Consider the following 26,017-nt stretch of genomic DNA (forward strand, 5'->3'; position numbering starts at 1 on the left):
TTTCTTGTTTGTTAGGTAGAAATGTGGTACAACATACACCCTACCCCTGATCTTGAAACAAGAATATACATTTGGGGAAACTTGCTCAATTTATGGAGCTGGACTGTGGTGAAATGGACCAATAACAAAGGTGCCCACCTCTATTCTTTTAGTCTGTACTCTTTTCATGTCTGGAGTACAACTGTAACACAAGCAAAACAAGCTAGCTAGCAATAGTCAATTTGCTATCATTAAAATCATTAGCTATCAAGCTGTTTTTTCCTCATGGGGCTAATGTTTATTTTTCTGAATGTTTTCTACACACACAACACACATCTACATGCTTAATGCAAGGTTTTTGGGGTAAATTTTCAGCAGTGCTAATTTACGTTTCATTGGTGGGCTAACAACAGTCATGTTATTGAGCGTAGACAAGCTCAACATCTCCCCCAACTTTGAGCTCCACTTTCAGCCACCCCCAGTCCCACAAACATATACATGGTCAACAGCAGCTACTGTCTACTCTGTTTTTAGTTTACATGCTTTTTTATCATCAAATTGATTTTTTAATGAAAATCATTAATAATATAACACTGTACACTGTTAATTAATAAAGCATCCTGATAGATAAAATATATCCAAGGTGTGTTGGTTGTAGTAACAACAGTTCAAAAAACAAAATGGCGTAGCTTTTACAGCATCCTGGCCTTCTGACTTTGTGATGGGAAAGAGGCTGAAGAGCTGAGGAAGGAGAAATCTTTGGATAGTAAGAATAAAGAGGAAAAACATATAGTCATCTCCCTTTTCCATGCTAGTCTAGTACTGGTCTGATGCTGTTTTAGCTAGTCACCTAGCATGGTCTTGCTGGTTGACTAGCATATCAGCATCCAAAACACAACATGTGCTGATTTTGCTAGTAACCAGCCTAACAACTTCCATTGCTGCTGAAAATCACACAAAACACTTTATATGCTGCTTCTGCTGGTGACTAGGCATGCTGGTCTATGCTGGTTTATCTAGCAGGGCTCATCGTATAGGTGAAGGATGAATTCTGTAGTTTTGCTGGTAAACATTTTCAGGTGTTGAGAATTGTTCACTATTAACAGTTGACATTGATGATCTACTTTTGCAGTCTTTTTATTTCTAGATCTTTTAGGCTTCAGCTAAACAATGAATGCGTTAAGTCCAGAACGTTAGCGGGTTCACATGACTTAAGCTAATGTCAAGCAAACGCTGATTAACCCCATCAAACATAGATAGGCAGTTATTAATCACCTTTGCCATCACAATGGTGAGTTGATGGTAAAGACAGATCAGTCACCCCTCCACAGACCAAATAATTAATTGATTCTAGTAATTTGTAAGCTTTCTCCTGCAATATGTAGGATGATGCAATATTTGCAAGGTAATTACAGATGTCTAACCCTAGGCGCTGTCCAATGTCCATTTTTGCGATTGTTACTTTTTTATGCTAACTATCCACACTTATGCATATCCACGCTGAATCACTCTGATATTATATATGCCTGTGGAAAACTATGAAGTATTATATTTTCACACTACAGTTACTCTCCTCGGACTTTATGCTTACTCTAGAAAAGCAGCAGAGACAGTAGAACATGTACTCTACCGTAGACTAACAGTTTATTAATGCTTAATAATCTTTTTAATTAATCTATTTATTTATCCTCTCTAGTGCTCTGCCGGTTCTCTTTCCCAACATTCTTGGGACAATTCTTCGTATGTACTATGTATTAAGTGTTGTAACTAAGTGAAGTAACTTCACAACTTCGAACTCATTACATTGTAGTGGTATGAAGACAGTAAACGTTTTTAGTTTGTTTTTATTTTTAGATTTTAAAATAGCACCATATATTATTTTGGTCAAAGCATTAGCACATATTTAAAAGAATAGTATTACAATTGGTTGTGATTAATTCCAACATTCCAACATACATGCAGTTGAATGACTACCTTAAGATGCATTTTTATCTTCAATCATTCCATTATTTTCCCATTGTAACCACTAAGAGCATTAAAGAGCACTCATTCTGAATTAGGATAGGAAAGTGTTTACCAGAAACATGTTGAATATGTGGGTGTGTCTGACTGACAGAGACTTATCAAAGACACACAGACATATGGAAGATAAAGGGTTGGTGAACAGGAGGGAGTGTTCGTGTAAGTCTTGATAGGGAGGATCTTTTTTCATGCCTGACCGATTCCTTCAAGGGTAGAGTCTGTCTGTCCTTGACTGACTGCTGAACAGCATCCACATCCACATTCTGCCTCTTTTTTTCCTTGATTTCTTATCTTCTAAAGCTTTGATAACTCTGTTGAGGACACCTTGCTCTGTCCTCGATTGTGCAGCCAGGTGTTGTTTATTGTCTCCTGACATGATAGAGGGAGTTGGACGATTTTCACACGTGAGTTGTCATTTTGCTCCATTCTGAATGTTAGAGAGTTGATCACATGCTTTGCTAGTGGTGATTTTAATGCTGGTTTTCAAACAGTGATCAATTCAAAGCTGTCTATGAAATTGCCTTGTGAATTATTTAAAGCTTGAAGAGATGAGTCTGATAGAGATGCTATCTTTCTCTCTCTTTCTCTCTCTCTCTCTCTCTCTCTCTCTCTCTCTCTCTCTCTCTGATAAGAATCTGTAGGATGCTGGTGTGGTCTGACTGCACCCATCCTGTCTGTCAGACTCCACACTGCTGACTGGAGGGATAATTCCGGCAGCTTGTGCTGATTGTTCCCCAAAAATAGATGTTTTAAAACATTTTCCTGCACATTGTTCATGGGTGGATTCAGCTTTATCAAGTTTTTTGTAATACATGTATCTGTAGGAGTTTAAGAGTCAATTAGCATCAGAAATTCATTTTATATATCGCTACTGTTGAAACAAAACCTTATATCTCCATTTTTGGTGTTTTTCAGTTTTTAAAATAATTTGGAAATGCCTGCTGCCCTTAACATTGTTTGTAAATTTCATGATGAATGGACCAAAACAATCATCCCAAAATAGCATAGAAAAAAGTCTGACTCCATTGACATACATTCAAAGTAAAGTAGGTTTTTTCCTTCTCCTGTAAAGTTATCATTTTGGAGATACAAGGTTTTGTTCCAACAACAGCGATATGTAAAGTGAAGTATTTCAAAGTGAAACACAGGATCAGGGAGGATCTTTGAGCTGGCTGAGTTTTTCTCTCAGTGATGTGTGGGGGTGGTGATAGTGGGAGGAGAAACATGATATTATTAGTAAATTATCATTTTCCACACCCGCTGGTGCACAATGATAAAACCAAAAATCAAAGGACGTTTTAAAGATGGACAAAAGTCATTACACTTTGATGTCTTTTAAATTAAACAGTTCAAAAACAGCTGCTTGAAATAAAATCTCTACAAGTAAAATGTAAAACTTACAGAGCTGTTTCTGAATGAAAATCAAGTCTGGTATCTAGGTGAGGTTGGGTGATCTTCATCCATCAGTTTCATATTAGCATGATCAGATACTTTGACAGATTGTTTGGTGAGGTTTGTGCACTAGTGCTGTGCTGCTCACATTCACAAAGTCATGCAATCAGCTGTCACAGGTACTGCACAAGAGAGCAGACTGCATACAAGTGCAGACACAAATAATCTATATAGAGGAAATGTATTCTTTAATTCATTAGTATTGTGTTAGAATTAACATTTATAATGCAATTGTTAATAATTATAACAACATTTATATAATTAAAATAGTCATTATTATTAACATTGTTTTTTAGAGACATACGAATAATGAAATAACATCATTTTATTAGATCAGTAACTGTGATTACAAGATTGTAAACTGTTACAAAACAATGTAATCACATTGCTGTAACATGTTATTTTGTACTGTGTTACTCCCACCACTGATTGTGATGGAATTTTTCACAGCAACAACAACATATAGTCATATTGCCCATCCCTAGCTATCCATGTGTGTTTACACAGCCCTCCACTTCCACTTCCCAGTTCAATATTCTGGTAGACTGAATGTCTGCAATATTGGCCACTATTCCTTGCTTTGTTTACTGCTATCCACTGTGTCCAATAAGCTATACTCCCAGCAGTAGCAAGCAGAGGCTTTAGTGGTAATATGGTGACCTCAGCTTGGGGCTTAAGATGCAGTAGCTTCTACAAGCCTCACTTCATGCTAACACAACTAATGATCGCACAGTCACAGGCTCTTTTCCCCTTATCTCTCACTTAGATACACAGTCATAATTAACTCACTAGTTTCAAGACTATCAACACTTATTTGTCTTTAGTGCTGCATACCAACTTCTGAATTTGTGTAAAACTGTGAAAATATCTTGAATGAGAGGTACAAATGAGATCTTCCTGAAAGCAGTAAATACCACCCTCAGTCTTCATTTTTCATGAAGCATTGTTTTTGTTATTCATACATGATCACACTAAGCTTTTTTATCCTCCGGAAAACACAAACAAACAAGAAGCAACAAAATGTCCTCAGACAGTACACTATGTCTCAATTCACTGAGATCCTCCTCTAAGCACTGTCCCAACAGCATCCCACATCAAAACAGGAATTTACACACATTTTGGACCACTGCTGAAGTCATTTTAATCCCGCGCACTCAACTGAGATCCACTAATCCATATCATTGTGTCTCTGCTCCTTAGGGCACTGTCACTACTACACAATACAAGCCCGTCAAAGAGGAAATTTCTTTATTACTGTGAGTAAGCAAGCATGTGTTTGAAATTCTGAAGAGCAGCATTTGTGTTTGGCTGAGAATGGCTTGACGTTGTTTTGGCATTTAAAGACCTGTTTTGTGGAAAACCTACATTGTCCTCTTTTCTTTAAGGGCTCATATTCTACATATGTTTGTGTGCTTTAATGCACCAAAACAACTGTAATTAATTTTTGCATGACCATTTTCCAACCTCTCTTTATCCCTTAGAATGAAACTGTACTGTGCTTTTAAATGTGATCCTTGTAAATATCCTCTGCTCTGATTGGCTGTCCTGTATTGTGCAGTCTAGGCTGAAACACTCCTCATAACTACAGCTTGACTATACAGACCTTAACTGTTGTATGGAGTGTATGGGCTGGGATATGAATGATACATTTTGAAATTTTAGCAGTACTTAGAGTTCAGCCTGACCATTCACTGTAAAAGTATAATAAATAATGATATCTTGGCGAGTGAAATCATCTTAAATGTAGTCCATATCATGAATATCTTTTTGAGAGTAGGTCTTTTTAAGTCACAATTTCAAGTAAAAACCATCTATAAATAAGATGGATAGTAGTATTATAGTTATGGTGTTGGCACTTGCTGAAATAACATTTTTTTGCAGTGTCCACCATGAAGTGATAAGGGGTGTTCTTACTGCAGTCAGTCTGTAGCAGAGTTGTTGGAGATTTGGAGAAACTTGAACACTGTGCTGCTTAATGTGTCATTGCAGCTTTCCAAAGTATCTAGACATCCAAAAGGAGTGGTTTGGTTTTTATTTTTCCTGACATTTTGTTTATTCCATACATTTTAGTCTGAACAGCTTTTTGAATGAGGCACGATATAGGCCAAACTATCAGAACATAGGTTATTTACCTAAATCAGTCTTAAAGGAGCAATAACAACCTGCAAATAATTTGTTTGACTCTAAGGGATAAAGAGAGGTTGGAAATTTGGCATGTTTTTGGTACATAAATTTGGTAAATAAAATAACTACACAAACACTATAAATAGACTTAAGTAGGAAAATGTAATTTCTAGAAAAGTGTAGAATATAGCCCATTGAAATGGCATGGGATTCTTTTATTATCCTTTTCATATTTCTTTAGCTAGCAAAGAGGCTGAGGTCTTTAGGTCCATTTTACGGTCGATATTAGAACGCCTGGAGCTAAGACTTAAAGATTTGCAGTATTGGAGTGCTTTACAATCCCCCAAAGCCCATCCCTACTTGCATCCCTTCTATAAAGCTGGCTAGTTCACCCCAACTCTGTATTGAACGAAGGGCTAGCTGGTGTTTGCTGGCTCTTTCCCAGCTGTAACTGAGCGTATGAGAGTAGCTCCAGGCCACAGCTGGATCAAAAGCTGCCAAAACAGCCAGCAGAGCTCCAGTTCTATGTTAGTAATCTCCTGCTGAGAGAGAATGCCACAACCATAGCCATGAGGGGCCGAAAGGGAGAACGGCTAAGGCTCTAAAGGCCTCTGAACACTGGCACTGCGAGGAGTCCATAGGATCAAGCACAAGGGCTCCAATGGCGGTCCTAATGAAGGCCTTTCAATCACTTTGTGTGTCCCATTCTAAAGACAGAGGACATATGCTTCCTCTCTTGGATGCTGCTTGAATTTGAATGGTGCTAAATAAGAGAGATTTAATTTGAGTGCTTTGAGGCGGCCAGTGTTTTTTTCATGAATAACGTTTATGAATGATTACAGCGTTTGACAGCTAGACAGGGCATGAATAAATTAGCTGTGAGCTTCATCATCGGTCAATTTCTTTAATTGCTGACAGGAAGGAAGAAGCTGATGCAGTTCAGAGGGGTAGTTAGCCTGCCTCTAATTCAACAGCAGTAAGTCTTTTCACAGCTCTAAGAAAAATCCGATTATTATCTTCATTTACATGCATACAATAGCCCATGTTCTTAGTCTAAGAAACTGTACCACATAATTTCATGGGTTGCATAAAAGGTTAGTTCCCTTAAGCTGCAGTGGGACCTCATAGTGGAACTAGATCAATGGTGAAATGTTGAAATGGTGAAGTGTCACCGGCAAAAATGGATGATTATTAGAGGATAGTTTAAGGTGCAAAAAAGCCAGATGATGTTGATGATGTATTTTTTTCATTTTTTGTTGTATAATACTGGCTGCACCTGGACAATGCGCTTTTAAGACCAAGTCAAGTATTTTTTATACAGCGCTTTTTACAACAGGCTTTGTCACAAAACAGCTTTACAGAAAATCTGGGTCCAAGCTCCAATGAGCAAGCCAGTGGTGACAGTGGCAAAGACAAAACTCCCTAAAAGCAAAAGGAAGAAACCTTGAGCCTTGAACCCATCCTCCTCTACTTGACTCCGAACAGCAAAACAATAACATAATGAGAACAGTATAAACAGAGGATAACATTTTACAGTTAATATACAATATTGAATATGGAGAAAAAAAAGATAAAAAAAGATTCTGTCATTTGAAAGAAGTATTTAGATTAACCAGTTATAAGAATGGCTACAGTTGGAGGCCTATCAGAGTAATAATGAGATCTATGAAGCACTGTCACTGTTACCAGTGAAAACCAGTGACTACTGTTAGGAGTGCATCAGCGTTAAAAAAACAAGAGTTAAATCCATGAACATCAGTGATTACTGTGAGAAGCCTGTAATGATGAGGAGCTCAGGGTATTGTGAAGCATAGACAATGTCTATGATTAAAAAGTCTGCAGACATCAGTATCATCAAAAGTTTGAGTCACATTAAGGTGAGGCTTTCTGCACGGCCCTGGATAGCAGGAAGCTCCATGGTGGTCAAAATGGTCCAGACGGTGGGCAAGCAGGGGCACTCCCGATCAAGGCAGATGAAGGAGCAGCAACAGTTAGTTCAAACAGTGACTCAGGCAGGTTTAGCTATTAGAGCCTAACTAAAAAGCGGGAACCAGAAAGTAACAAAGACAAAGGAACCCCTGAGATGTAACCACCCCTCTGCTTTACCTTCAACAAACGTGAGTGAGTGCATGAGAGGATGACATCACCAACAGTCCCAGTTTGTCGTAATACTCTATTTCAATGAACTCTCAGATCTGCACATTGTCTAACAGGAAAAACTAATTACCAAAGCCTTGACTAAACAAGTAGGGTTTTAGCCTAGATCTTAAAAACTGACACTGAGAGTCCCAAACACTGTCAGGAAGGTTATTCCAAAGCTGGGGGCTTTGTATGAAAAGGCTCCACCCCTTACATAACTTTATTAATTTTAAGTACTAATAGTGAGCCAGTACCTTGTGTTCTAAGTAGGTATGATGGTTCATAATGTAAGTTCACCATCATTGATTGATGGCAAAAGTTTGGAAAACTGAACTTTTAATGAAATGTTCTGCTGACCGCTGCACTGGTGGTGGTGGAATTTTCTGTTGCTGCTCCATTGAAATCATGGAATATCCAGTTTGCTGTGGACCACCAACTGCCATAATGTAAACATAGCATTATAGTCCTGACCACATATAGCAGCATAGTGCAACTCAGCAACAACATGACACATCTAATAGGTATAAGAAATATGATGATATTTATTGCTGTTGTGATGAATTACATCACAATGTGATTTTCTGAGCATATTGTGGACAAATAAAAATGAATTAAAAACACTGACCAACTTCATATTTCATCACAAAGAAAGCATAATTAGGCCTGTTTAATAATTTAGTGTAGCACAATGTTGTTGTGGAGTGTTGAATAAAAAATATTCACACACTGTAAAGAACGTTTGTTGTTTTAACTTTAAAATGTTAGCTACCTGGTTGCTTTACATTTTTTAGTTAATTGATTAGAAAAGTAATCTTTGAATAGTAATTCTTTTGACCCATTTAAAATTAAACTGTTTATCCTAGTTTTTTGCTTTTCAAAATAAAAGTCCCTAATCTTTTTCATAGTGTTTTTGACAGTTGGGGGCACGGCTCACAGCAAGAAGGGCCTGGGTTCAATTCCCCGGCCAGGCAACTCATTTCTGTGTGGAGTTTGCGTGTTCTCCTCATGTTTGCCCTGTGATGGACTGGCAACCTGTCCAGGGTGTTTCCTGCCATCTGCCCGATGGCCGCTGGAATAGGCTTCAACATCCCAGGAAGATAAGAGGCATAGATTGTGTATTTGTGTGTTTGATAGTCATTTTTAAAATGTGGCACTATTTGATCTTTTTTGTCTGTTCCAATTAATCAAACATCAGAAAAAAATACTAATTGCAATACATATTATGCATCTTAAAAATGTATTGTGATGTTTTATTGCTCACCCCAACAGTGTCATATGTGTGAGTTTCTATTTATATGAAAATATCATTATTATTTCCATCTAAATATCCCATCCTATCTATTTGTGACAAAATGTTTAAATAAGGGATGCCTCTTAATTTCCTGAAGACTGCCTTTTGTCACTCACATTCCTCTTGATGTTTTGCAAGCAGTCCTGCAGAAAGTGCCGTAAAATGTCACAGAAACTCTATATGAGTGTCTATGGAGGGATCCAAGCGTTTAAATGTCTAGACCTATCTTGAGTAGTCCAGTAGACCAATATCGGCCTTAATCGTGCTTAGCTTAGGTCGGCTACTGCTGAGTTTAGATCGGGTGAGCTGTTTACATGGTCATATGACTAATACTGAGCCATTAGTGTGAATGTAAACATAGTTGCTGATGCTTGAGTGATTCACTAGGACCTTGGGGTTAGAGGTTTGGTTGTAAAAGCAGTTGAGGTTGTCCAAGGCGGGTTTTATACACTCAGTACACATGCGGAACTTGAGATAGTAATAACACAGATGGTGAACCCCTGCTATTCCGTGAGCATTTCTTATGAAAATGAAACCATATCTGCTTTGTTTAGCATCCTAACACCGTCCTGCTGAGCCAGAGAGAGAGAGAGAGAAGAGGGAATGCAGCATAGGAGCAGTGACTGCAGGCAAGATGAGGAAAAGTCAATAAACAGAGTGAACTCTCTAGTGTGCTCTGCCTCTCAGCTAAGACACACACACAGAATCAAACACATTTTTCTCACCCATTCATCTGCATACGCACTGAAACTGCATATGCATATAAACAAACATACATACGATACTTGCAAACATCTGCTAAATCACACAGGATACATGTGCACCATTCATCATACCCTGCACATGCTGCATATGTAAGGAGATCTAATTTACACTCTGTGCTGTGAATACTTACTCAATAAAGCCCATCTCCTGATCTGCAGGGGTTGGCAGCTTATTGCAGAGCTGTCTGGCTGGACGCCTAAATGCTCCCTGTTGAGTGGAGAGGGCCAGTGAGTTCAGTTATACTTGGAGAATAGAAAGAGAGGAGGCTGGCAAAGGATGCTGGGAATGTCCCAGTGTAAAAGCAACGCTACTGCTGCTAGAGCATCACCAGCCTGCAGCAAGAAACAATCAGGTACAAACCCCTACTTCAGTAAGAGGAGCCTACTGCTACTTCAGTGATAATTTTGCATAAATACAAGAGAATGTACTAGTAAAGAAAACCACCAAGTAAGAATACAAGAGTTGTTTATTAAAAAATACTAATTACTAATTACTTTAGGAAAAAACAGTACTGAAAGGTTCACTGGGGTAGCTCTCAGTGAATGTAAGCTTACATTAGCTAATAGCTAGCTTCCCTGCTAAAAAGAAGACCACAGACAATCATGCTTTCCATGCCAGTCTAAGCTGGTTTATGCTGATCTGATGCTGGCTTAGTTGGTCCCCCAACATGGACATGCTGGTTGACCAGCATACCAGCTTCCAAAACATAACATATGTCACTGCTGTCGGAACAAAACCTTGTATCTCCATTTTTATCATTTTTCAGTTTTTGACATAATTTACCTTTTGTGTGTACATTTCATGATGAATGGGCCAAAAGAATCGTCCCAAAATGGCATAGAAAAAGGTCTGGTTCCATTGACATACATTGAAAGTAAAGTAGGTTTTTTCCTTCTCCTGTAAAGTTATCATTTTGGAGATACAAGGTTTTGTTCCAAAAACAGCGATATGTAAAGTGAAGTATTTCAAAGTGAAACACAGGATTAGGGAGGATCTTTGAGCTGGCTGAGTGTTTCTCTCAGTGATGGGTGGGGGTGGTGGTAGTGGAAGGAGAAACATGATATTATTAGTAAATTATCATTTTACATCATAGTGTGAAGGAAGTAGCTGAATTTGCAGGTGTATCAAAGCGTACAGTCATATGGGTCTATCAGCAGTAGCAAATCCCAGTCTTTAGGAAATTCTCATCAGAATTGCGGCCAAAAGACAAAAATGATGGACAGGGACCTTCGGTGTATTTTGCGGCTTTGTGAATAAAAATCGCTTCCCTGCAGAGTGCTCTTTCAGAAACTGGTTGTGATGGACCTGCGTTTTTACTTCTAGAAGCAATTCTTGCCTGGAAGCAATTTTTAAGGTCAATGAACTCCCAGATATAAGGTGACTAATTTTTTGTCTGGGGAGCTTACATTATGCGTGCGTATGTAAGTCTAGTATTGATTGGCATCAAATTGTTTCAGTGCTATTTTAGAACACATTCTTCTACCAGTGCAGCTCTTTCAGCAAATGATCTCCTGCCAATAGCACAGTCATTTCACATGCCAAGAATCCAGTGAAATACAAGAGTAAAATGTTGGGTTAATCTCTTCTTGTAGAGAAACTGCATTCCTAAGGTGGACTACATAAAAGCACAGAAGGTTCCCTGAAATTTGCTTGCAACGTATCTGTGTCGGTTGGGTGAAGTTAACATCACTGTGCTGAGGCTAGGCACTGGCACTTTGAGCTCTGATCACAGCCTCATAAGCAAGACTAATTATAACAGGCCCTGAAGCAGAGAGAGAGAGAGAGAAAGAAGTGATACTATGGCCTTACTAATTCTGTTGGAAGAGTGCTGCCAGAAATCACAAGTAGTCAGAAAATATCTTTCATTTTTATACACCCTCTCATCCACTCTGAAATAAGTGTGAGATGAGAGCTGTCCACACATCTGAAGGACTAAATGGGTGTTTTATTGTGACCTCAGGGTTACAAACAAAAAGGAACCACAATTTTGGCAGGACTTGAAGCATTGGACATACGCAAACAAAGGAACATGAAGTCATTTAGAGTTGTGCCAAGCATTGTAATAAAAGAGGATTTTACTCTATAGCTTGTTTTGGTTTAGTGCTTTAAGATGATGTCAATCCCATGAACTCTAGACGTGATTATAGTGAAAGAATGAAAATTAAAATAGATTCAAGAGTGCGTCTTCAGCTGTTACATGATAATTCACTATAATAGATTTAGCTTGGATGAGCTGTAGTTTGGATTTGCCTTTGGCAGTGTACAGTAGCCACACACAGATAACGTAGAGCAATTAGAACTTAATTTCTCAACTTAAAATATTGTTGATTAATAAGTGCAGTACTGAGCAAAAGCCTGGGACCACCCTTAATGTGTTTAATATTCTAGTCAAAACAGTCATTGAGTGCAAGTTGTTCCTTTTTCAGCATCAGGAAAAAAGCGACATATATTTAACAGAAAATTACTCAAGAACTACAAATGGCATCTTTTTTTAGTACTTATATTGTCCACTCTTTGCCTTTATAGCAGTTTCCATTCTTTTCAGGAGACTTGCCAGTTTCTCCAGGAAGGCATATTTGCAGGGACATTTTTCCAAACTTTCAAAGTTCAGTCTTAGAAGTTGGTTGCATTTTCAGCTTTTCAAGTTCCAAGTAATCCCAAACATGATGAACAACGTTAAGGTCTGGGCTCTGGGGTGCTCAGTCCTAAGAACAGCGGCAGCTTCTTTGTTTGATTTGCACATTTTCATCTTGTTTGTCTATTTCCTTAAAAGCTTCTTGACAGCTACACATCCTTTGAGACTCATCGTGTTGAGTCCTCTCACAGTGGAAGGATGGACAGAAACACCTGCAGATTTTTTTCAGATCTGAATCAAGAGTGGAGCCTGATTTTCCCCTGAGACTTACATTCAGTTTTGCAAAGGAGTCAGCATCTTTTTCACACTCCAAAGTTTAGTCTTAGAAGCTGGTTGTAAACTTTCAGTACTGTTTATCTGATGGTGACAGTTTTAGTGATGTACCAGGTCTTGTTATTTTCCTTTGATTCTTTCCTTCCTTGTGCAAAGAATATCTAATATCCTTGGAAATATCTCCTAAAAAAGAATACTTTAATGGCCATTTTGTCTGGAAATTAAACAAACAAGGGCGGTCTCTGACTTTTTCACATGATTGTACCTTCTCAGTAAATTAGCAATTTTCCTAACACTTTGCATGGCTTGTTATAGTTTGCTTAAGTTCATTTTTATTTTTATTTGTTGGCCTAACCTCTAGCCTGGTTTGTCAAAATAATCAATAATCAATACAGCCTCATTTAAAGGCAAGCAGAGGATTGACAGAGAAAACAGAAATACAGTAAAAGTCAGGCAAAGAGAGAGAGAGGGAGAGAGAGAGAGAGAGAGAAAGGGGGGGAGACAGAGAAGGGAGAGAGAGATTCTGCTGTTAGACTAGTACTGCTACTGCAGTACTGAGACTGGGGCTGTCTCCTCAGGAATAGAGGGAGGGAGGAAGGAGAGAGAGGAAGGGAGGGATGGAAGGAGGGAGCAGGAGGAGAAGTCTAGGAGGAAAGAGGAAGAGGGAAACAGATGTCAGTGAGAAGCAATAGGCCAACTAAGTGGATGGTCATTGAAAGGCAGAAAGGATACAGGCTGGTTTCAGAAGCAGCTTCAGACAGTAGCTGACCAAGCCACGCAGCTGGAAGGTAAGGAACTGTGCCCTTTTGTTATACAGTGGGAATGAAGGGATTGGTTAAGTCTGTAATGCTTGTGGTGGAGATTTTCTTTCAGTTTCTGACCCTGCAGTGTAGCAGGCTAAGTGAAGAAGGCTCAAGCTAGCATAAGCATGATATGTGGCGATTGGGGTTCCTGTGTGTGAGGAAGGGTCTTTGTGTGAATGTGCGTGTGATATCACATGAATGAACGTCCTTGTGAGCTGAGCTCAATAGCATGCTTCTCCACAGCCCAGGGCCTCCTCGGCCGTTAATCATTAATTAATAAACAGGCAGACATTCTGCTCTTTCTTTGGGACAGTTCACATTCACGTGGACTTATATGTGCACACACACACTTAAATGAGCCTTTAAACTCTAAGGACTTGTATATGAGCTCACACTTCCGGAGGACTTCTTAGTCTAAAAACTACATAGTGTGTGCAGGTAATAGTAGTTAATAGATCGTTTCACCAGTTTTTATACGTTTTGTACGATTAAATTGTTAAGATATAAACAAACTCATTCAGGGTGGTTTATTGTGAAAAGCACCATTCTAGACTAACTTGCCAAGTCAGCATTTTTCACAGTGATGGTGATAGGAACCAGACGTCTGAAGCATTAAATGCCTCTAAAAGCTACAGTACTGTTCAAAAGTAAGAAAGTACCCTTCATTTATTACATACTGCTATTAAATACAATGATTATTTATGTTTCTAGAGTGATTTCTGAGAAGTTTTCAAAACTACAGTTCAAAAAATCATTAAAAGATGAAGAGTCACCCTCAAAGAAACAGTACTAACAACTTTCATCTTTGAGAGAATTTTCCACTCTCACTTCAGATATGAAAAAATCCACAGCCATTTCTGTCTATCCTTCCACTGTGAGAAGACAACTCAGCTCTATGGGACTAAAATTATGTGTAGCTGTCAAGAAGCCCTTAATAAGATGAAAAAGACAAAAAAAAGAAGAAATTCTGCAAATCAAACAAAGAAGCTGCTGGTGTTCTCAGAACAATTAACTGACCACCCCAGAGTGCAGACCTCATCATCACTGAATGTGTTTGGGATTGCTTGGATGGTGAGTAGCAGAAAATGCAGCAAGCCTCTGAGACTGAACTGTTGTAAGTGTGGAAAAATTTCCTGCAGATTTCTTTGAAAAACAGACAAGAATAGAAGCTGTATTAAAGGCAACGGGTGGACAAACTAATGTTGAAAATGTTGAAATTACATTTTCATAAGTTTTCTGCTTTCTTCCAATGCTGAATTTGTAATTAGTATCTGTAGTTGTTTTGACTGGAAATTAAATAAATGAAGGGGTTGTCATTTTACATTCTACACTGTACTGTACAGCACACAGAGTTATTGCATGAAATAATTCTGAATAATTTAATAACAATAATAATTCAGTAATTCTCTAGAATAGTTTTTAGATTTTGCCCAGTCATGACAGAGAGGTACAGAGCACTGTAAGGCAAAATAGTCCCCAAAAATTACCATTGTGCCATTATTGACATTACGTATAAAAACATAAAACTCCTGGTTCCTATCACCACCAAGGAACCTGGGTTGATAATTTTCTCTACAACAAACTATTTCATATCAAACCACTCTGAATGACTTGGTTTCCATCTCACCAACTGAATTGCACAAAAACATACTCTTTAAAATAGCCCTCCTAGATTAGGCTAATAACAGAACAAGATGTCTGGAGTTTTAGGGGTTAAAGAAACAGAACAGAAAATTGGACTAAAAAAGAGGCAAACAGAGAGAAAGAGAGTCAGTGTGTCTTGTTTTCTGTAGATTAGTGTGTGTACCACTGATGTCTCCTCTGCGGCAAAATAAATTAAGTGATCTGCTTCCTCATGCGCAGAATATTAACTCACATGCTGCTGCAGAGTAAAGGCAGAAGGTGGCATGTGTGTGGTGCACATAAGACAGTAGGGCTCATAGTCATGAGTTGTGTCACCCTGGTGGAGCGTCACTGATCAGAGGGGTGATAAATCTCTCTGGTTTACCACTTCCTCCCTCTACAGTGCTATTCTTATCTTGATTTTGGGCCAGTCGTCTGTGGTTTTGGAGTGGCACAGTCTCACCCTCATTAGTGCCGGAATCCCACTTACACTTCCTTTGGGGGCGAGCAGCGGCTTTGTTTTGAGTGAGTGTTTACTAGAGCTCTCACTCCTTCCTGTGTGAGCGGCAGGGCTTGGTCTGAAGCTCACAGATCCAGCAAATCACAGAAAAAGTAATATGTCGAAAATATATTAGGGGAGACTCGAGAGGGTTGTAAAACTCTTTGTTTCTGGATCTCCAGCTGAGTGGTTGTTTGTACTGTGCCTATAAAACTTATAAGATGATATACTCATATTTGTTCCTCCTCTACAGCATGCTACCGTGATCATGTGTAACTGTAGGTATGGAAGGCTGTGTATCACGGAAAACATGTCCACATAGTAATGTTTATGAACGTTTGATGTAGTATGCAGTAAACTTTGTTAAAGGGCCCGTCTCATTCTTCTTGTATTTTATTGTATTTTTTCCCCTGAGGTCCACTTCTTTGTAGTTTTATGAACCAAAAACATATTTTTTTTTTTACATGACCATTTTCCAACCTTTTTATCATTTGGAATAAACGAGCTGTGAAACTCTCCCTGGTCTCCCCTAGATACCAATGCTGTTGCAAAAATTCTCATATCTCCAAAATAATTCAAGTATAATTAATCTCCAAAACTTGTCAGGAGAAGGAAAATATATTCTTAACTTCTACTGTAAGTTAACCCCTTAAAATCCCAGGCTTTTTACATACTGAGGCTTATTATTCAGTAACTACAAGGACTCCAATGCAAACTGGTTGAGCTATTCTTAGGTTATGGAAGTGTGTAATAAAACTTCGAGCCCACTGAGTTAGTAAGATGTCAGTTTATAATATCAGGCCATCTCTATTGGTCCATTCTTTTTGAATAGGACCCTGGCTGGTGTTTAAAAATGATGTCAAAAACAAAAATTAGAAAAAAAAGAAAAAGGGTTTTGATCTGACAGCAACCATATATTCTCTTTATATCTTGGAATACATGGCAGCATACAGCAATCATTTTCATAGGCCATGCAGGCCCCACCATGAGCCACAGGCTGGAAAATGGATCTGAATCAATTCTATATGGAATTGATTTTCCATTCTATGCCTGGCAACTGCTGATCCAGGTTGTGCATGGTGTGCTCTAACAGTTAACCTGGACATTTTAGGTAGCGCTCGTAAAGGACCACAGGATAGGCTTACTGGGATGAAAGATCACTTTTCGCATTTTACACCCAAAGCAACACCACTCATACATTCGATATATACAGTATGAGCTCTAATCTCCCTCGAAACTGTGTGGCATTGGGAGGATGTAATTATGGGTAATTATGTGTAATTACTGGCTAGATTTGGGGTGCAGGGTTTTGTGTTTAGACGTTTGATTGATTCCACCCTGCCAGATTCACATTTTTCATGAGTCTCAGGAACAATAGCGTATGGATAGCATCCATTTTTATCTTACACACATTCATCACACATTGTTCAATGAAGTATCTGAGATGGACTTGTATTGCAAAATTTTGGGATTTTTCTTCATTTCAACTTATAATAAAAGTATACAACATGTATAACAAACAACTGGCAGTGTCTAATGTATTATGCTGAGAACATGCAATTGCAAGAATGATATACTTTTGCCTCTATAATATGAATTATAAATAATATAATAATCGTATAAATGCTGTTGATCAGTCAAGACATATTTGGCATTGGGTATAACAGTGGAAATGCCACTGCTCTCCATGGGACTGGGGTTTGCTTTCCTGACTGTGCAAGCACACAATGCTATACTAATATGAGTCCATGGGCAAGACTCCTAATGGTGTATTCGCCTACCTCTATAACATGATTCAATTATTAATCACTCTTGTTATTAGTGTATGCCATAAATGTAGGTGTTTAGTAATCAAAAAATACTTCTTTAGCTTTGTGCTTAACTATGAGGCTAATGTAGCTAACAAGAAAAGCTTGTTATCTCACTAGGAAGTACTGTGGAAACTACAGGCCTAATTCATCACTACACTTGCCTTAACACAGTTTTTGGCCAAGACTTTTTGTACATTTGTGTTTTTTTTTGACAGGCAGTTGTACTGCAAATGTGTTGCCAATGTAAACATATCCAGCATTCATTTTTCAGCCCTGTAAACCACAGCAGGCATGTGGGCTCATACTTTCGTAATAGTGGCCCAACTGGTTTTATAATAGTTACTGAACAACAAGTCTAAATATTAATAACTGAGGGATTCAGCTTGGTGTGCAGTGGTGGATGCAGTATGCTCTGATCCCCTCGCGTTCTCTGTTCCCCTCGTGTAACCTCCTCCTCCTTATTTGTGTCCTGCAGATGTCATGGCGCCCGACCTACCGAAGCTCCAAGTTTCGAAACGTTTATGGCAAAGTGGCCAACCGGGAGCACTGCTTCGAAGGCATCCCCATCACAAAGAACGTCCATGACAACCACTTCTGTGCTGTCAACAGCAAGTTCCTCGCTATAGTAACTGAGAGCGCCGGAGGAGGGTCCTTCATCGTTATCCCGGTCACTCAGGTAACCGCAGCGACCGCCCTGTGGCGTGCCAATACTGGGCCAGCATTAGCATTCTCTCTGGCCGTTTGTCTTGTGGCCATGGGCGAGTGAAAAAGTTGCACAATGGGGGGAATTAAACTGCAAACAGAGAGCTACAGTGAATTTACACACACAAAGACCTACAAGACGGGAAGTTTTGTAGTTTAGTGTCAGTTATATTGGATGTTGAACACAACTCACCAAGTAACAGCCAAGCATCCGTAACACTGAAACAAATGAGTAGGCAGCTGCATGCACACTGGGTCAGGTGTTCTATGGGTCAGTATTTTGGAACAGAAATGGTCTCCTGTGTCCATGGCTGCCACGTTCCATTGTACAGCCTGCATTTCAGATCTTATACAAACAAGCAGAAACTGTAGAGTAACTTCTACAAAAATACTCAAATTTAACATCTTTGGAACTCAAAAGAAGTCATTATTATTATTATTATTATTATTATTATTATTATTATTATTTTGTTATATTATTCAAATGTAATTCCGTTATTACATATTGAATTACATAGTAAGTAATGCAGTGAATTGCATTTATATTCGCTTCCACATTTTTATATTTGTTTTACTGTCAAGAATGACAAAAATGTGGGGAAAATGTAAATGATTTTTCAAACAGTAAAGGGTTTTCATTCTGCAAAACATGCTTGCACAATAATAACTTGCATTAAATTCAAATAATGCTAAACAACAATAATTCTTCAGTATAGGGGAACATTATAAAGCTCTTGTAATGCCTTTATTATGTCTTCTTAAGCCAGTAGCTGGCAGTTAATAGGCTGCTCACTACTACTTTATTAAGCAATAATTACCATTTTTTCAAGAGCTTCATTATTTATATTTTATTAAACATGCACAACCCTTATCTGAGCATTGGTTCTGTAAGGAATGTGATTATTAATGAACTCTGAAATGAAATACCTGATCAATCACATCACGTCCCATCACAGTTGTTTTGTTTTTGTTTTTTTGTTTTTTTTTCTTTTCACTGGACTAGTTGATTTTCCTTGTGATTTTAATCAAAGTTTGCCCTCCTTTGCTGCAGTAACAGTCTCTACTTTTCTGGAAAAGCTTTACACTAGATGTTGGAACTTTTCAGTGAGGATTTGATTGCAGCTACAAGAGCATTAGTGAGGTCAGGTACTGATGGATGATTACATCACACATGCCAATCCAGTTCATTCCAAAGGTATTGGATGGTGCTTCATCACTAGACAAGGCAGTTCCACTTTACAGTTTAAGTTTAGAAATTCCAACAGAATTTCTCCGCTCATTTCAATGAGCTACGAACAACAAACAATTCATGTAGAATATTAGTAGAGTGATGTGGCACCAGTTTCACACTCATGTCTCAGAGCTCCACTCTGATTATGCTGGGCTCATCCAGCTCTGGAGCTTAAGCCCCCCTGGGTTCAAAGCTCTGGATCTGGGGCAGAGGCCAAAGCAAATTCACCAAATGAGCTTTGATGCCATCATATTGTCTCATAGTACATCTGAAATTAACATTCAGTTCACTAAAGCTGTAGCTAATTCCACAAACTGCACATAGAACTCCCGACTAAATGCCCTGTGCATGTTAGGCACACAGCTAAAAGAAGCACAGTGAAATCGGTGGAGCCCTCAAGAAGCTTGAGACAAAAGAGAAAATGTAAGCTCAGCGACACAAAGAGTGGTGAATCAATAAAGTCCTTTCCCAATAAAGACATTTTACAGGAGTGTAATTCTACTCCGGCTCAAAAAATAGAACTTGGGAAACAATAACAGGGATTGCAAGAACATGTTGTAGCCACATCAAGGCAAATTTTGTACTGAGCATTCTCACATTCATATAACTGGCCTGGAGTTGAAATAGTGTCATTCTGTTGATAAATATTTTTTTCAGGACATGTTCAAGGCTTGTGTTCCCATATAGCTGCTATGGCTACTGACATTTTTAGGTAAGTTTCCCAAAAACGATGGCTTTGAGGCACTACCGCAAATTTTCGCCTGGTTTTAAGATGCAGAGAATATTCACATTAGCTGCCGCTAGTTGCTTAAACTATCATAAATTGAACAAAATATGTAATCAACCACTCTTTCTAATAACTTCGCCCATTATATGCACAAATTGCACACCTGTTAGCCACCCCGCCCCTCCCCTCTTAAATACATTTGAAAGAGGAAGAGAGTACATTCTGGGCCAGGTGTACATATGAGAACAGGCACAGCGCAAATGTACCTTGAGGCAACCACAACATGCCTACAAATTGCCTGAATTTAACATTCAGTTTACCAAGACTGCAGCTTATTATGCAAACTATGCCTAGCCTCATCCACTAACTGTTTGCTCATTAGGCACATGGTTTAGAAGGCACAGTGAAATAGCCGTCAACAAGCTAATGATAAAACAGAAAATGAAAGTGCTGATGAGGTAGATATGTTAAAGAATTCAATTTTTTCCTTACCAAAACATTTTATAGGAATTATAGTTCTACTCTGGCTAAGAAAGTAGAGTTTGGGAAATGACTGCACTCATATTGCGGCTGCGTCATGGCAAGGATGGGCCGATCCACAACTGCCGATACGGATTCTAATACAATCTCTTTTTTACTTTATTATCATTATTGTTGTTGGTGTTGTGTTTAAAGTTGTATTTAAAGTGTTTGATCTTCAAATCACTAAGCATATCTGTAATGGAAGCTGCAACTGAACTGCTGGTGTGTGACCCCCTGCACTTTTTCACCTGACGCACCACACTCTGTAGTGCATATGTTTCTGAGTTCCTGGGCTCTAAGTGCTCCAACAGGCTGCAAATTCTGACTTTTTCCATTACAGATTGCAGTTGGTCATCACGTATGATGAAGTTGAGCAACTTCTCTGAGATACTGTTAGCCTTTGAGTTGTGTGCTGGAAGTTTATTGCATTTCTGGAAAGCATCAGCAAGAGTCGCTGCCTAGTAGCGCCTTCTTGTCTGTTGGCTAACCTGAACTCCTGGTACTCATTCATGTGAAACCTCTGCAGGTGCTGGATTACATATACCTCTCGCCACGCTGGCTTTACACACATTACAAGTAGCTGTCTTGCTTTTTGGTGTTTCAGACTAAAATATTTCCAAACAAATGACATTTTGGTCAAACCAGCAGTTAATGTTAATTTGCTCACTCACTTAACAGACTGAAGTTGCTACGGGTTCGTGCTGAGATGTGGAGTGGAATATGGAATGGTGATGTGTCTGTTACGTTATATATACGTCTGTTATATATATATATATATATATGGCCTAAAGAGTTTATACAGTTTTCTTCTGATGGCAAATATTTTTTTCAGCACATGTTCGAGGCTACAGCCCCCATCTAACTGCCGTATCTGCTGCCACCATTTGAGACCCAATTGCAGATTTATGCAGTTTTAAAAACCAATGCAAAAGCATCAGGTAAATTAATCAGAATATGTAATCAGCTCCATGTGTAATATCTTCACCCACACTCCTTCCACATTTTGTGCTGTCCTCCCTCAAATTCATATACATGAAGAAAAGAAGCCAGTTTTGTGTTTTTCCATGCATACCGCCCATAAACTGCACGTTTAGCCTGGTGAGTCAGTTTTGTACACAAAATGTGTGTTTTTTATATTTCATGGAGCATAAATTGCATGCTTAGGCTCATATGTAATGCGTAAACAGAATGTTGTGATTGGGACAAAATAGGAGCACTAAAAAAAGCTTTTTTGTGTCTTGAAGGCACCACTCATGATAAAATGTACCACAACATTCGCTTTTGTTTGGTCTTATACTGTCTTGTCTGTGTGTTTGTATAGTCTTGTCTGTCTTCTGCAGTGCAAGGTGCACAGGATTGGTTCTGTTGCCTCTACAATGTCTCTTGGGAAGATTGAAAGTTTTGTGTAATTATATTAAGACGAGATTGGAAAATAAGAAATAGAAGAAAAAAGAAGAGAAGAAAGTAATTTTGTTTCTATAATGGATCATGGGGTAGTCGTAATAAAATTGAAATAAAAAGAACTTTCTGTTTTTGTCCCAAACTTGCATGCCAGTGTGATCATATATGCTCGAGTAGTAGCCTGTAGACTGCTCATTCAAATCCACATCTACAAAAGGAGACAAAGGTCAATGACAGCTGCTGGTCATTTATACGCGACAGCATGATATCTGTCTTTCCTCTTCAACCATCTCCCTGTCTTTTCTCCTCACCACTGTATCCGGTCACACTCCACTGCCCAGTGGGCTCACAGAGCCCCGGTCATGCTCTCAAGCCAACACAGAGCAGCTATCAATGACCCTTTTATGATGAGTGCTCAAAGTCAAATAGCTGATGTGTGGTGCAGCAGGATGGCTCTTCCAAGCCTTTGTCCCCTCAATGAGCTCATTCTGCAGGGCATCTGTCCCCAGCTCAGTTCTCAGGCCTTCAGCCGGACGATGGCATGGGGAGTGAAACACTGCCCCCAGCGCCTCTGTTTTCCGCTTATAGTTTTCTGTTCTCCACAGGAGGTGAGAGCGATCTTTCGCTTTGTGCTTTATCCAGCCCCGGTCTCTTTCTCCTTTTATCTGCCTCTCTCGCTCCATGTGTTTCAGGCTTTCTTCCTGTCTCTCTCTTTCTCTCTCTCTCTCTCTCTCTCTCTGAGATGCTGCAGGCACTCTGCAGGCTTTACACAGTCTGAATACTGAGCAGAGCGTGATAGATTTTTTTTTGACTAAGTGATCTGTCCAGGGCCAGAGACAAAAGATTTTACTGCAGTTTTGTGGTGACACTGTAACCAAGCTGCTTCTATCTTCATTCATGGAGTTGCACTGCGAGGACATATTGTGCTGAAATATGTATTTGACCTTTTGCTGCATGCAAAACTAGCAGCATGATTACTGATCAGCCATGGACTTTTGTGGATTAGTATTTGTGTAATTGACCTATTCATGCTCTGCTCACAAATATTGCAAGGTTGAAGGTAAAAATCTCATTCAGTGTAAAGGATTTAAGCTGGAGCATAGATTCACTACATAATGCTGAGATTCCAGTTTATATGCTATAGTACTGTGATGAACTAACAATGTATAAAGTATCCAAAGTTCAAAACATTTCCAGTGCTGCAATATGGTCCATGCAACAACAATGCAATACTCAGACTGTGAGTTCTTTATTTAAAGAGCCCAAATCATGGGAAATCAGATTTCCCCCTTTTTAAAATATAAGAGTATGATATAGCAAACACTGTTAATGTTTCAAAACATACTTTTCACTTCTGACTCCATACTGTATGTAAACTATGCTGCATTATAGGCATTTTGAATTCATTGTTATTATGATGTTGCAAACTCACCACATTTACACACCACCGATTCACCCTACAGCAAATTAGCCCCACCCATTCACCCAGAAGGAGGGTTTTGGCCTGGACTGCTTTTTGAATGAAGCAATAAAGGGCAGCCAGTCAGAACAGAAATCATTTACATATATCAGTCTTAAAGGGAAATTCCATCTTTTTTATTTCTGCATAATCTATCAAGATGTAATCAAAGTAGTTCACATTGGTTTCATTAGAAATGCAACAATCTAGATAAACTTCCCAAGTAAGCAGTGGGGATAGGAGCCAGATGTCTGAAACATTTAAATTCTCTATAAGCTATGTCACAGAGAGCTACTACAGGAAATGCTGAGACATTTTTACGATAGTTTTAAGTTTTAAGAACTTTTTTTTTTGTTCTTGTAAGGCAAAATATTACCCAAAGAAATGACAAAACTGCAGAGCACCTAAGGAGTCATGGCTAAAAAAAAAAGGTAATGATATTACATTCCGTCACGTTATTTGTGCATTCCCTTGCAAATGTTTTGCATTCTCTCACAATAATTCAGCATGCTCTGGCAATGATTGTGCAAGGGAATGGCACAAATTTTACAAGAGCACACAAAGCTATTGCATGGAAAGCAACAATATTGCAAGGGAACACAATGTCATTGCAAATATACTTTTTTGCAATGGCACATTAAGGGCTCAGTACAAAACAGTCCCAAAAGAAAAAGAGCTTTTTTTATTTTCTACTTTTTTTACCATCTCCAACATTACATATAAAATAGAGAAGACATGTGTTGGTTCACTGGTCGCAGGACAGTACATAAAATGTCTAAATTTGTATTGAAGACATTTTGACTGTGGTTCCCCTTACCACCACAAAGAAATTATTTCTCTATAATGAACCTTTTCACATCAAAACACTCTAAACCACTTTCGATCTTAACAATTTAACTATAGGGAAATTTTGAAAAGTGTGTGGAATTCCCCTTAAACTGTTATAATCTGAACACTTTTCAGTCATCAGTCCAGTAAAAATGTTTGTTTGGTGTTTATTGGGTTTAACTTCATGCCAAAGTATCGTTTTGTTTCTGAACATTGTGATCCTACATTTGGCATCAGTATCAAAGTCAAACTTCTGGTATTGTGATAGCCCTAAACTGGAGTGGTTCTTGTAGCTAATCTGAATTAGACAGATTAAAATTGACAAATTTACCACCATACTAACATTAGCTCAATTTCTGCACACAATCTAGCCTAACAATTTGAACTTTCACAAACATACAATATGAATCATTTGAAATTCTCTAAAGTCTATTTCTAAAAATATATTTTTACAAAACCTGAATTATGCACTACATATTCTCATGTTCTCCAGTTAAATTGAATGGAATTGTTGCCAGCATTTTGTTCTGCTTGTACAACATCACAACAAATGAGAAAGAATGCGTATGTGTGCGGAGCATGGGCAGGTCATTGGTGTAACTTATCTGAGAAACCACACAAGCAGGAAACGAATAACAAGTAATATTTGCAATTTTTAAACCTTTGTTAAGCAAGTAAATAAATTTATGAACTCTAAGTTATAAGTTAACTTTAAGTAATAAACGTTTTTTGGAATTAAAAAGGTATGAAGGCTGAAGAGATGCATGTTAATTAGTAAATCAGGCCCATACCTTTTAAGTTTGCATAAGGATTTTCCACAGGCTCTTCTGCTATTCTGGATTAAGGTTATTAATGATGTATCTTGGAAACTGAGGTGCCTTTTGTCAACACTCCAATAACAAAATCAGATCCAGTGGTACCTATCCAATTTATAAAGACCATGAAAATGTCTGGCATATCTGCAAAGCAGGAGCTTATTTTCACACGCAGGCTGTATATTTGAGACTGAATAGCTGAATAGTTTCCTAGACAGTTATCAGATGGTCAACAGCTCTGCAGCTGTCCCTGAATCAGTGACTGCACATTGTCTCAGAGAGAAACAGACACATGGGATTAATATAGCTTCTGAACTGAGGACTGCTGAATGGTGTCCCATGTGTGACAGAAGGTCTGGGATTATGGAATGGAAACTGCATTGGAATGGTAACTATCATCTTAAGGCCAAGAGAGAAAGGAGAGAAGAAAATACAAAAAAAGAACTGTGTGGTTTTCATGATGATGTCACAAGTAATAGCTTAACTGTCAGAAATTTTGGTCTTCTCCTTGACTCGCCAGGTGGATGGCACACATAGATGTGTTTTTTGCTTATACAGCTGTTTTTATGCTGTGCAAAAATCAGCGACCACCCTTCATTTATTTCATTTCCAGTCAAAACTGCCACTGAGTACAAGTTATTTATTTTTCAAGAGATATTTCATACAGGAAAATCCACTTGCATAAGGAAGGGGAAAGTCAAAGGAAAATAAGTGAAAAATGAGTTTCCAAAACTGAAGTTCAAAAAAGCATTAAAAGATATAGAGCAAATGGGACTCTGGTAGACCACTAAAACTGACATCATCAGATAAACAGTGCTTTTATCTTTGAGAGAAAATCAAGCTCCACTCTTGTTTGAGACCTGAAAAAGTCCACAGGTGTTTCTGTTCATCCTTCCACTGTGAGAAGAAAACTTAG

At 38.5% G+C, this 26,017-nt stretch overlaps 1 protein-coding gene across 5 annotated transcripts in view; it reads left to right on the top strand.

Annotated features, from left to right (window-relative positions):
* Positions 1-26,017, top strand: part of coro2ba (coronin, actin binding protein, 2Ba) — an 89,137-nt gene that overhangs the window by 35,769 nt on the left and 27,351 nt on the right. Inside the window, exons 1-3 of one of the 5 annotated variants that reach the window (XM_036584221.1) lie at positions 2,201-2,405; positions 4,654-4,709; positions 17,892-18,092. In XM_036584221.1, coding sequence (XP_036440114.1) covers positions 17,892-18,092 — 201 coding nt within the window. In that variant the 5' untranslated portion in view covers positions 2,201-2,405; positions 4,654-4,709. Of the gene's footprint in view, positions 1-2,200; positions 2,406-4,653; positions 4,710-13,206; positions 13,469-17,891; positions 18,093-26,017 lie in introns of those variants that run through there. The other 4 variants (XM_036584223.1, XM_036584218.1, XM_036584220.1 and 1 more) reach the window with 4 other exon arrangements.

Source organism: Colossoma macropomum, unplaced genomic scaffold, assembly GCF_904425465.1.
Source record: "Colossoma macropomum unplaced genomic scaffold, Colossoma_macropomum, whole genome shotgun sequence".
NCBI lineage: Eukaryota > Metazoa > Chordata > Actinopteri > Characiformes > Serrasalmidae > Colossoma > Colossoma macropomum.